Source organism: Chlamydotis macqueenii, chromosome 1 (assembly GCF_036417535.1).
Source record: "Chlamydotis macqueenii isolate bChlMac1 chromosome 1, bChlMac1.mat, whole genome shotgun sequence".
Taxonomy (NCBI): Eukaryota; Metazoa; Chordata; class Aves; order Otidiformes; family Otididae; genus Chlamydotis; species Chlamydotis macqueenii.
This window is the reverse complement of record NC_141556.1, coordinates 12,065,463-12,079,017: the sequence shown is the minus strand read 5'-3', so window position 1 is coordinate 12,079,017 and position 13,555 is coordinate 12,065,463. Positions and strand designations below refer to the sequence as shown.

General features: G+C 38.4%; 1 protein-coding gene across 2 annotated transcripts in view; it reads right to left on the bottom strand.

Moving 5' to 3' along the window:
• Window positions 1-13,228, bottom strand: part of LOC104476868 (guanine nucleotide-binding protein G(t) subunit alpha-3) — a 29,306-nt gene extending 16,078 nt beyond the window's left edge. Inside the window, exons 1-2 of one of the 2 annotated variants that reach the window (XM_086739953.1) lie at window positions 12,993-13,228; window positions 1,708-1,750 (exon numbers count right to left, since the gene is read on the bottom strand). In XM_086739953.1, coding sequence (XP_086596079.1) covers window positions 1,708-1,712 — 5 coding nt within the window. In that variant the 5' untranslated portion in view covers window positions 1,713-1,750; window positions 12,993-13,228. Of the gene's footprint in view, window positions 1-1,707; window positions 1,751-7,867; window positions 7,891-12,992 lie in introns of those variants that run through there. The other variant, XM_086739952.1, reaches the window with a different exon arrangement.
• Between the last annotated feature and the right edge of the window lie 327 nt (window positions 13,229-13,555).

Here is a 13,555-nt window from a genome sequence, read left to right as displayed (position 1 = left end):
TAGTGCAGCTCCATGATAGTGTGCTGAATAGTCTGGATTGCTGTTTGGGCAATACACGACACTGAGCAACGTCCTGGATATGAAGCACCGCAAAGCACAGAGCTCCTCACTGGTGTAGGTGGCCTCCCTTAACGGCTGACATCACTTTTAACAAGAAATAATTTCTGCTTCCATCAATGTTGAACCTTGCATTGGTCCTTCAGCATATTCTCCTCACTCTCACTACCTGTGAAAGCAGCAGCTTTTCTATAAATAATGGAATATGTAGACACTCAAACCCCATGAGGTTCATGAACTTGGTTTCTCACAGCGGTGGCCATAACAGGATTTCTGCGGAAGATGGGTGTTTTGCTGGTGGCTGCAAAAATTTGAGATGAGAGAAAGGCCCTAACATAGTCCACAAATGGCTATTTTATATTTTCATGCTTTCCCTTTGAAGAACAAAGGAAGGAAGAAAATATAAGATTCTGTAATTACAGAAATAAAACTTAGTTTTGTTTGTGGCTTTTCATGACTTTTTTTTTTTCTTTTTCTTTTTTTTTTTTAAATACATATTTATGTCCTCTGGCAGAAGGTATGTTAGCCAGCCTGTAAAATCAGTAGTGAATTTTGCTGCTTTTATTAAAGATCTATCATTCTTAAGGAAGGATTGTAAAACAGGCTGACATCTTGTATGGCCAGAAGGAACATTTTAGCAAATGGAAAATTTTGTTCCCCGATCCTCCTTGAAAAAATAAACAATCTTTAAAAAATAAATGCAGGATGCTGAAGGCATGAGGTGTCAGGCTACCAGTCATAATATCTGAATTATGTTTCTATTGGAGGAAAAAAGTTAGTCTCTTGGTTTTTTTTTTCATGGAAAGACAGCTGCTCACCAGATAGGTGGACTTGATTCAATCTCAACAGGCATGATGAGTTACCAAATATTTTGTTTCCTGCTTTTCACTTGCTGAATTATTTATAGTAGGTTTGTACCGCTAACTTAGAGCATAGCACAGAAATACTCAGCTTGATTTTTAAAAAGTTAGACCACACAGTGGAAATTATCTAGTCAGAAGCGCAGAAGGGACCAAATTAAAATCGAACAAAGGGAGGTGATTCACATCATACATAATTAAACTGTGGAACAACTCACTGTAGAATATTGTGGATGTTATTAGTTTGCATTGATTCAAAAAAGATTCATAACTAGGCATGAATTAACTGAGGGCTGTTAAACACAGTGATGCTCTCTCTGGTTCAGGATGGTGCCTGACTTGCAGGTCACCAGATACTATCAGGGTATCCAGCACAAGTGTGATTGTGTGTTTGCTTGTCTGGTTTTATGATCTCCTGGAAACATCCTTCATTAGTTACTGCAGGAGACAGGGTACTACATTAGGCAGATCTGCTGTGGCTGGTGTCTTAAACATTCATGTTCTCACTACAGTACTGTAACTCCTACCAAAGCCGATGAAGAAGCTTCTCTGGTCTTCACTGAGGAGTTGGACCAGGGCATGACTTGATCTGGCAGATTTGGTTACCAATCCAGCTGTGTGTCTTAGTCACTTTGTATTTTTCTTTATGTGGCTGAATGAGAAGCTGATTTGAATTATATTTCTTTGCATTTTATTCAAATAAGCATAAATATTGTACTAAGACATCAGCTAGATAGCTTATACTACAAATACCAGACTCAACAACTGGTATGAATATTAATATACTTACTTCATTTGCTTTACAATAGTGCTCTTTCCCGACTCTCCAGCACCTGCAGAAGGGGAAAGTTGAGAAGATATGATTGATAGATTAATTAAGTAGCAAGTATTAAAAATAACTCTGCATTAGGGAATTTTGTATCTATGAAGAGCCATACAGATGTTTTAGATCACCATTGTACTATCTATAACCCACCTTAGTGTCCATTCAGACTTAAAAAGAATGAAATATTGGTAAGAGTACTAATTCTGAAAACGAAAGGGACATTTAAAAAATAAGGAACATTCAGTCCATTAAGAGAAAAACAAAGACTCTTCAATTATAAAGAAAATAATATATTGTTCACATTTTGATTTCATCCCCAGCAGATGGGCAGAAAGACGTGAACATAGTACGGCTTCTGACGGAGTCCTTTCATCACATGATTTGTTGCTGCTCGTTTAATGTATATCATGACCTTTTGTAGACCAAACCATCCAGTTCCAGGCTCTTCAACCAGCCTCTCTGAGCAACTGGAAAAACAGAGTGTGGAGACTTGCATGTGGTCTAGCTCATGATGCAGAGGCAGCACATGAGCAGAAGTCCTAACACTGGTGTTTTGCTAGCTCCTCTGCCCCGTGGTCGGCTATGAAGTAAAGTGGGTGGAAGTGGGAAACAAGCAGAGCTGCGCAACAGATCCAGCTTGGGAACAATTCTGCAGGAAATCCCAGTAGCTGGCAGGGAGGTACAGGCAATTACTTGCACAGCCAGTTGCGGAACTAGGGTACAGATTTGGTGAGATTATGTATGATTAATTTGCTCTTCTTATCTCATGCGACATCAGTGATCACAATGCAAACCTTCTTCACTGGAAATCAGTGTGGGTGATTATCCTCAGTGGCGAGGCTTGGCAAGAACTGCCAAACAAGAGCCAGATTTTGAAAGCACCTGAAGAAAGGGTTTCATTTTGACTGTGGATCCATGGGACAGAATTCATCACTGCTTTTCTTTTCACAGTTTATCTTTTACCTCACTGGACAATGTTGAATACCTTTGACAAAAGAAGAAATCTGGGGCATGGCTATTTTAACTGAGGATTTCTTAGTGAACGAAACAAACTGAATACAGACTTTCCAAACAGATTTTGTAAAGCTAATAACATTTAAATGACAGGGATTAATTTACTCAAATGAATCACAACAGACAGTAAACCATATGCAAAGCATTTTCTAAAACCTATAATGTGAACAGCAGAAAGTGCAAGAGAAAAACGAGCCTATGCAAAATAGGCTGATGCTGCCATCTGCCACAGTTTGGAAAAAATGCAAATTTGCCATACATCAGCTATTATTCCTTCAATGCCCTTCTGAAGAACTTGGTAAAGCCCTGTCAGCAAGGTGGTGTTTGCTACACTTTTTCCAGGGAAGAGAGCAAACTGTGCTGAGATTCATACATTCACCTCACGGAAAGATGCCAGGAAGCATAATATATAAATGAACCTCTCTTCCAGATCTGAAAGACAAACTTAAAACAGAGTGGGAGGCATAATTTATATCTTTTGGGTGCACTTTTCTACCTCTGCTCGTCTTTAATTTATGGTCCAGTAATGCCTTTATCTAAACAACAGATGACTCTCAGACTTTGGCTTCACTCCGGAGTACTATGTTAGTCGTAGCAGCAGTTGAACCCCAGGAAATGGGTCAGAAACATTTACTTTGCACCTGCTTCCTTTCTTCCTTCCCCCTCCTTGTGCAGCCTGCTCCTCTGGCTATGGCCCCGGGATGGGAGAGCAGGGGTAGGGCTGTGTTTCCACCCACCACGATACCCTTCTACAGCAGCAAGAGAGCATCATAATAGCCCTTATGTGACTACATGGGGAGCTGGAGGCAGCTTCTCTTTAGGAGGCAGTGAAAAGGGCAGTTATAACCGGGCTTAGACTTTCTGAATAAAAACTGTGACCTTAGGCCAAACTTAGTCCTGTCCTGAAGCTTGGAAAGTTTAATTGCCTTTTGAAAAACTCTCTGTCACTGTGAAGATTTATAGCTCAGCCTGATAGGGACCAGCAATAATATGTCATAGCCTGTATTTTGCATTTCACATACCTAAGATCTAGCTCTTTCAAATTTACCTCTGATTTCTCTGTTTGGATGCCAAGTTTCCTTGAGATGGATAAAGGCACAGAAAATAAAGGCATGGAAATTCCAGTCAGTGCCTGAAACTCTGGCCCTGCTCCCGGGAGCTGAAAGATGTCCTCACTGCCAGTAAAGTCAATGGAAGTTTGCTTGCGTACTTCTTCCTAGAGATCACTTCCACCATGCCCTGGGCCACGCCACATCAGCCTTCAGCCTGCTGCTCTACACACAGCAGTCTGGCAGACTGTAACCTGCCTCTCTTCTTGTTTTGGATATTTCCAACTGCACCCACCCACGTCCCAAGCCCACTGTGTTTCTGGGCACGCTGGGGCTGCAGAGGAGACTCAAGAAGAAGTGCTGTGTGGCATGGCTGCAGGCACCAAGCCGCTTAGGAGCCATCCCCCAGCAGCTTGACATGAACTGCCCCACCGCTCTGGGACTGGCTGACCTCTTCCCTGCTGGCCACCAAGGTACATAGACAGAGCAGAAATAGAGAGAAAACTGGAGGCGGCTTGAAAGCTGGTGAGAATCTCTCAAATTCAAAGGAGAATAGAACGCAGGACCTCAGCTGTAACATGACATTACTGTCATGCAAAATGTTTGAATAGTTATAGAAACTGGGGAGAGTACAAGCCCCTTTCAAGGTTAGCATCTGCTGAGCTGTGGAAGAAGGTTCTTTTTATATATTAAGCTGCTTTTGTATCTCAAGGCAAGAGCTATTTTCTCTTTACAGTTATTATTTACGCAGAAGTAAAGGTTTGGTTTAGGAAAGTTTCCAGAAGCAAAGGTAAGAAAATTTTAAAAACCTACTGCCTGAATATTTGTTTGAAACCTGTCACAAAAGGCACTGACAATGACATAAAACAGCAAAAAGCAGGAAAAGAAAATCTTCACATTAAAAGGTTTCACACCTCTGCCTGAGCCTTGCTTGTGCAATTCAGACCTCTGGAAAATACAAACTAGAGTGGAAATTCTATTTTTCTGGTCCTTTACCAAACTGAACAAACTTTCTCTGTGGGGAGAAAGGAGGAAAGATCTAAGATCTAACCCTCCTGAGGGAATAAGGTCCCTAAATGCTGCCCAGCTCCCCAAAAAAGAAAATCAGTGTATTCCTGTCAATAGGATTATTGGGCTGTCTTTGTGCTCAAAGTCTTTACTTGCAGTGCAGGTGTTAATAACAGGAATTTAAACCTGACTTCAGTACAACAGTGATTGATTTAACTGGTTTTAAATGTCTATACTGTAAACTTCTACCTTCAGACTACTCATCAGAGATGTCTTATAGTCAGTGGAGAAAAGTATTTGCTACTAAAAGTAAAACAAACAAACAGCTGCAAATTTTGACACTCTGAAGCAGATGTTTAAATTAAATTGGGTGAGTTGTGCCCTAAAAGTGAATATTTCTCAGTAAAGTGAGCTGAGGCTGACCAGCTCAAATGATAGTAAGTTTTGTCCTGCCACTGAAAGCGGTAGACGATGAGACCATGGAGTAATACTTTGAAAATAAATAAGTTCAAAGTTTAATGATTACTCAGACTGAAGCTAAGCTCTTCTTTCTGTGCAGCGTCACTGTGAGCATCAGCCGTTTTGGTCATGTTTCAAATGTGCGCTGTACTTTGCACACAAATAAAGTGCGAGCTGGCCTACGGCAAAGTATACAAACTGCATGTGATGTGGTAGGCACGATATGGCCCTGATACAAAGGAAATAAAATTTTCACCTTGGAGTTTGTTCCAGACTCATAAAACAATATGATTTTTTGGAAGTATAAATATGTAGAGGCTGGGTTTGTGGACAAGGTGGGGGGATGGGATGGCCTTGTCAACATAGGAACACATGGCACAGAGGACTTAACCCTCCTGGCTCCTGGACAACTTGTGAAGAATGGCAGAAAGTGGCATGATTTTCCACCTCCCCCAGTTTATATGTGCAGTTTTTATGTGCATGTCATATGAACTGTACATTATCACCTCAGCACAGATCATGTGTTTGCCCAGATCATGGAATTTAACATAAACAAATGTGGTGTCTTTGGTTTCTGGATATAATTTAATTTTTGTAAAGACACCTATTGGAGGATGCAGAGAGACTAGAGCAGATATTAAGTAATCCTCTCAGGAAATGGTCAGAATACTTTTTTTTTTTTTTTTTTTTTTTACATTTTAAGGGTAAGAGCATAATGATCACACTGGAAAACTTGATATACATACCCAATTTTTTTTTTTCTGAGTATTTGCTACCTACTATCTGCCTACTGCAAAAGAAATAGTGGTGATATCTGGTCTGTAATATAGACGTAACATCAGCTCTGAATCTGAACAGAAACCTAAAACTAGGATAGAACTGGGCTGATTGTCTTGAGTGAAGCAACCCTTGATTTATTAAGTGTAAAATGTGAATAATTTCTGAGATCACCTCAGTGGTATGGAAAGATAACAGGCCCAGATCTGAACATAGTAAATTTAATCCTCTCCTGTCTGGCCATTTCACTGATTGACTATGGAACAGGATATGTGCTGCCCCTTGTACATGTTGCTTCAGCAGCTGTGATTCTAAGTGTTCAAGAGACACTTTCACTCTAGCTGTGCAATAGGCTCGAAACAGACTCACATTTTATTCACTGCTGGCTTTTTTAAAAACAAGAAAATTCAAGCTGTTAAGTGTCTAATCTTCCTCCTCCCCCATGTTTTTTTTTTACCAAGGCCTTGATTCCTTATGATTTGTCATAACAGTTCTCAGGAGAAAAATTATTCCAGAACATTACCTCTTGACAAATTTGAATCTTTATCATGTGTGACATGAATAAAGGAAGATATTATAGAAATATATATTGTAAAGAAGACTTCAGCAAAATTATTTCACATTCTGATGATCATCTTATCTCATGAAAAGAGTGCTTGTATAGTTGATGAAACTGAAATAAGTTCAGATTTGAAATGAATGAACTAGAAGTCTTTTTCACATACCTTACAATTAATCTTAAAGTATTTTACTAAAGTTATTTTGAGAATGTGAAATTAATAGTATCCAAAAAAGACATATTTTCATTGGGAAACATTAAAAACTAAAGTTCTTAATACATACATGTGTTCTGGGAGGGGTAATTTAGTTTGTATTCTAGTGTAAGACAGCCTCCAGTACTATTGCCAAGACATGAAGGCTGGAAGATCAAAATATATAATGAAACTGCTTATCTTATAAATTCCTCTATCTTATAAATTCGTCTTAAAGGATTTATTACATCTTTGTCATGTCTCAGTGTTGGATAAGGCCAAAGACAGGACACTGGAGTAGATGGATCCTGGTTCTAACTCTACACTTTTTATAAGTGTATATAGAAAGTATTGAAACTTTATGAAAGTTTAAATGAAAATATTGTTCTGGTTTTTGAGCAACTCAAGCTTCTCTCAGCAGAGGCAATATTTTATATTAATGTGGCACAGAAAATCTTCATATTCTCCACTGGACATAAAAGCTTTGTAAACCACAATCTGAATACTGATGGTACATAAAGTCTATCAAACTGCTACTTTCCTATTATTATTTCAAAAACCTGCATGGCTGTGGTTTTCTCTTATTTCTTTATTAATAATAACAGTTAGATTCTCAGCAGGTATAAGTACACTATTTGCATAAGATACAAAACAACAGAGTTAAGTTGATTTACTTTATCGAACAGATCTAGCTAAGTCTGAATATATGTCAGTTTAAAAGCATTTATAAGCATTATGGTTACAATAAAGAAAAAATAGAAACATTTCAATGATCAAAGGCTGTTTTTTCTATTCATTTAGTGAAGCCAGTGTAAACTGTCATAGCGGGCATCATACTGTTAGACGAAAAATATTAAGATGGTGGCAGTGTTATTGTGCTCTTAGATATTTCTTGTAGGCTACGCAGTACCATGGAAAAAAAGAGAGAAGAATAAAGCTTCATCAAGAAAAAAAATAATTTTTCTTTTGCCATTACACCCACTGGCTGTTAATAAATTGATCATAGTGTGTATTGGAAGTAGTAGTCTGTGAGAATATTCACCTGTATTCATTTCATTGCATTACCTTCCATTCCACTGTCCATGATATCATTTTATATGTTGAAAAAAGCCCTTCTAAGTCACTTGCTTCTTCTGTAAAAAATGAAGTGCAACGGTTTGATAGACAATATCAATACCTTGTGACACCTGTGGATTTTCTATGTAAGCACTTATCTCACTTAATCCTGCACATGAATGCATATACAGCCAGTAAAATAAAATTATTTCTGTGCTACATTCTGTGTAAGTAAGCATCATAACATTTATTCTAACAGTCGGTACTCATTTCTCACATCTTTTCAAAGTCAAGGATTTATAATATTTAAAATTGAATACATGCAGTGACATGGCCATTTCCAGCCTGTTCCTTCCGACTTAATTGGTTACTTCATGAGTGTTCACAACTAGAAAACATTTTGTGCATGTATTACAGGAGTGTCTTCTTCAAATAAAATAGTGAGAGGTAGGAAATTCACTGTACTGAAATGTAATTCAAGAGCAAAATAACTCCTCAATGGAAAAACATTATAAACAATTTTTATTCTATTTACCCAACAGTAGTAGTTTGACTGTCCTGGCTTCCCTCTCTGCATCTGCCTGGAGTTTCTTTTCCAGTTCTCTGGATCTCTTGGCCGACTCCTTGCTCTCAGAGCTGGCTCCACTGCCCATCTTGAGGTGTTAAAAATCCTCTGTCCAGTTGATTTGCTTCTTATCAGAATAGTTGGTTTTTTAGTCAGAAGAAGGAAAACAGCCTGTGCTTCAAGAAAATTTAAAAGTCCCATTCAACCTCTGTGTTCAGCTTTCAAATCAAATAGTCCTTTTTCACTTGTCACATGATCTGGAGATGCTACAGTCAGGGATTTAAATAGGGACATAAAAACGTACTGTTGTGATGTCATAGTATTAAAATGATCCGTTCAAGAGCAAAACCAAGGTCCAGATACATCTCTGTCCTTCTTTGGACAGGTTCCAGCTTCATATGCTTCAAAGAAAAGTCTAGAATATCTTGAAACAATAAAATTGGGAATAACTCAGCTTGTGAATCAAAGTTAGTACCCTAAAAAAGCAGGTTTGTACGCCTTTGAAGTATTTGCATAATTTACTTTTCATCTTTCTCAGTGGTCATTGCTGTAAATAGATGTATTCTTTAAAAATGTCAGAATTTGTATTTATACAGTTAAGACATTTCATTTTGAATTATTATTTAACATGAAGAATGTTTACTGCATTTTCATATTATGGCAAATGTATTTATTTTCTTCTAATGGTAATGTGTAATGTACTGCAATTTGTAACACCTTTGGGATACTTTTGTGCAGCCATTCCTTGATGAATGTCATAGTCTTTTCCATTTGTCTATGATATCATCAGCAGTTATCAGTTTTGGCTAAAGCACCAGAACTTTTTTTTTGTGTAAGAAAGGATACAGGTCAGATTCTCTCCACCGATTTAATAATTTCATCTTAGGTTCTTCATAGTGCAGTAGTAATATAGAAATATTCTATGCAATACTGTGGAAATATTACTTAGCATGTGGTGTCAGCAGTGTATTGAGAAAAAATACTCTACTATAATATTGTGGTAGTGGGTAAGAGTAGAATTACTGCCAGGACTAAAATATCCAAACTACTTTCTTTTTGGACCCTTCTCTTCAGGTTAAGAATTTCAGTAAAATAAATTTTATTAGGGTGCAACACTATAAGGATAGAATTACAGAGTAGTTTGGGTTGGAAGGGACCTTTAAAGGTCATCTAGTCCAACCCTCTTGCAAGGAGCAGACAGGTCCTTTGCTGTGCTCATCCCACACAATGCGAGTGTCTTCTCAGACTTAAAATTAAGACCGCATACTGCAATACAGATCTGAAGGTGTACTTTTTCGGTATATACTGCTCAGTCACTGGAGCAGGAAGCCCTTTTTTTCAGTGTCCTTGCGCTGCTTTGCCAGAAATGAATAGTCAGTACTTGCTAACAGCTGAATTTTTGCATATACATTTACAATGCAAGAAAATACTCTGTTTTGTTACGCATATATTCTTACTTTGTTTATTATTGAAAATAGGCTGTAATAAGATCTTTATGCAGCCATAGTAACAACTAGTTTGTTTAAAAAATGAAAATAAGCAGCTTCAGAAGAGTGATATCGGTGTCAGGTGGCTGTTTATCAGAACTGTAGGCAAGTATAGTGCTCCTATGGATTGCAGTGGGTTTGAAAAGTAAGTCTGTTTGAGCATTTATGAACACTAACTGAATTTACAAATTAACTGATGCAGTCACAAATCATGGAGAAGAATATCCTCTCCAGATTAAGGGTTCATTTCACTACTGAGATGTTCCAGGCATATACTAGTATAAGTCTACTCATATTTATTTTTACAGTATCGAACTGGAATAGTGTAATGGTAAACTACGTTCTATTCAGTTATACCAGAAGAAAATGAATGTAAATTAATCAAGATGGAAAGCTTTACATAGTTTTTTTCTAGATGGAGAGCAATGAAAACTCAAGTGTGCATCCCATAGCATAGGTTTCCTAACATCCTCTGTTGCTGTTACGAATACATACAGGAATTGGTTTTAAATAAGTTGATGTCTGATACAAGCAGGCTGTAAACAGAATAAAGAAATAAAGATACAAACAATTACTTCATAGACATGCAACATCTATAACACCTTATCCATTTGATTTGCTCACTTCTGCCTTCAAGCTCTTAACTAAATAGCTTACTGAAAAAAACAACAATCTGTTTCTATTTCTCTGCAGAGCCAAAGCAAATTTAAGACAATGAACAGGATTCTGTTCTGCTTCGGACATCTTCGTCATCATAATCATCGCTAACTCTATTCTGACCGAGGAACTTACTGATAATGATCAATCCAGATGCAATAGACACTTACAGGGTTCAATTGAATCTAAAATGTTTTTTAGTATCTTTTTCTCCACCTTTTCTAGGGGTAATAATAAAAATATTGCTTCTCCCTGCCTCTGTTCTATTGTGTCAGCCATGTATATTTGATATGCAAGTCTTTGAAAGACAGTAAGTTTGGAAAATGTTCCTCTGGAGTACAGTCACACTTTCTAAATAATATTAACTTACTGTTTTTGGAGTTGTTTCTAGTGATGCGCTGTAGGTGGTGCTGATAATATAGTGTACACTAAAGGCATTCTGTAGCTAGTAAGTGTTATAAGAAACTTTCTGAAAGGCTCTTTCAATCCGTATGCTCAGAATTCATGGACTTGTGATTCTGGATTGCCATGCCAAATTTTTATTTTGAAACTTACATTAAAGGTGTACTGGTTTGGGATTTTTGTTTAGCAAATAATATAGACTGTTCTGTTAACAGAGTATTTAAATTAATTTAGGTTTTTATTTTCAGTTTCTTCTGAAAGTACTATACTCTTCCCAATCAAAGAAAGAGAGATAGCTTAGGAAATTCACACCTTCTAAAATTTTCTCTCTTCTTTCTAAGTCTTTGCATTTACAAACTGTTCAGATCTTACCATGCTATTGCCCTCTGTTCAGTTATCTTATATGTATAAGATAAGGTGACTTAATCTGAAAACCCACTCTGGACTGTCTGTCCTCTCAGCAGAGGGAATTCATGGTTGCAGATCAAGTTCACGGGTTGATGAGCTCCAAATTACTCTGTTGTGCATTGGCAACATTTTAGTGGAAGAAAAAGTTCTCCTTACACCCTGGACTTTGAAAAGCCCATCTAGACTTTTGTAACTACTGAAGTGCAGAGATATCTGCTGAATGACAGATATTCTAGAGACGTAACGCAGCGGGTACAGAGACTCCTTATATGCTCCCAGCCAGCACTGGTATTAGCTTGGATCCATGGCAAGCTGCACTAACATGGCACAAAGCCAGAGCTTTTGAAGCCTGTTAAGGTTTATCACCTCTGGCACTTGGACACAGTCATGGGGCTGAAACGGCCGTGGATCTGAGGTACTATCTCCACACAGGGCTGTATTTCACTATGTGATGTTTACAGTTTGATTGTCATCTGCCTTGTACTGTGTAGGTATACCTGTGTTGCTTGACTGCTGTATGTGATATACCAGATGGATGTTAATCCTTCCGTAAGCTTTTTGTCTCTCAGACTTGCAAGAATGTAAGATGGACCTGGAAGAAGCTGCTGGGGTTGACTTCAGAACTGACTGTCTAGCCCAGCAGTAAAGTGTAACGGCTGGAGAATCTTTGTGTGGTAGATTGGACATGGAGGTCTTCTCAAGCTGTCTCCTCTTGCCACTCTGATCCTCTTGCAAGATATTGTGACTCAGTCATAAACTGAAACTGTTGAAGCTTGAGTGTGACCTGAAGCCCACAAAAAATTGTCCAGAGAAGTCTAGCTCCTCTTAACAATCGTATCTATACATCTCAAGCCAAAGGGAAAATGTATCAATCGCAACACCAACTGTACTATGGCACTGAGATACCTGACACAGAGCAAGCAAATGTGACAATCATCAAACTGGTCTTACCAGCCACCTTCATACTACTGTAAATGTTTATAGGAATTACAGTAGGAGACTGATTTACTTTTGTTAGTCATGATTCTATCTCCATGATGGAAGGAGACCTTCCAGTGTCACTGGCAGTAGGTTCTCCAGGTTCTCTGGTTTTCCCTGCAGCATTACTGCCAGTTGTTCTGCCACTGCATATATGTGACATGATCCATCTTGTTGACTCAAGGGTAGTCAGAGCTCAGAATTCCTCCATTTCCTCCTGGGGAGTCCATACACACACCTTTGGGCACACACCTTTAAGAATTTGGCCACAAGATCCGATGGAGAGATGAGCATTTAGATCTTACCATGCTACTGCCCTCTGTAAGATAAGGTGACTTAATCTGAAAACCCACTCTGGACCGTCTGTCCTCTCAGCAGAGGGAATTCATGGTTGCAGATCAAGTTCACAGGTTGATCTCCTGTGTTCCTTTATGGAGGAACAGCAGTTCTGTTTGTGAAGTTGCAACATTGTAAAGTGTTATACAGTGAATTTATTGACAGAGAAGGTTGAGATGTTATGGGATTGATTATGGTCCATTTGTTATGGTCTGTTTATACTTTAGATACCTGTGCTGGTGGAATCAAAACAGAAAACACTGACATGAAAGTCAGGTGATACCTGAGATATATCAGTCACCAGCGAGGATGGCTCATCATTTCCTAACCCCCCCTTCTCCAGACACACAGGTAAGTGGTCTTGTATGGAAATTATTTTATATTAAATCATAGAAGTTCCTTAAGAAAGAAGCATTGCAGAGTGTTGTGCCAAACTCCTTGAGGCCTTAGGAACTCATAGAGCAGCTTCATAAGTTAAGGTAAAACCAGCTGAGATTTCTCTAATAAAATAATAGAACAGTTTATGTTGGAAGGGACCTCCAGGGGTCTCTGGTCCAACCCTCAGCTCAAAGCTTTGAAGGTAAGTTCAAAGTTGAAGTTTCAAAGGGCGTTGCATTGTTAAATTATGAAGTATCCAAAGACAAAAATTTCACAGCCTCTCCAGGTAGCCTGTTCCAGCAGTTAAACACTCAATGTGAAGAATTTTTTCCATTTCTCTGGTTGGAATTTCCTTTGCTGTAGCACATGACTGTTGCTTTTTTTGTCTCAGGAGAGTTTGGCTCTGTCAGCTCCCCTCCTTCTTAAAGGAAGACTACAGCTAGATCAGATCCTCTCCTTAGCCAGGCTGAACAAACCCAGCACCCT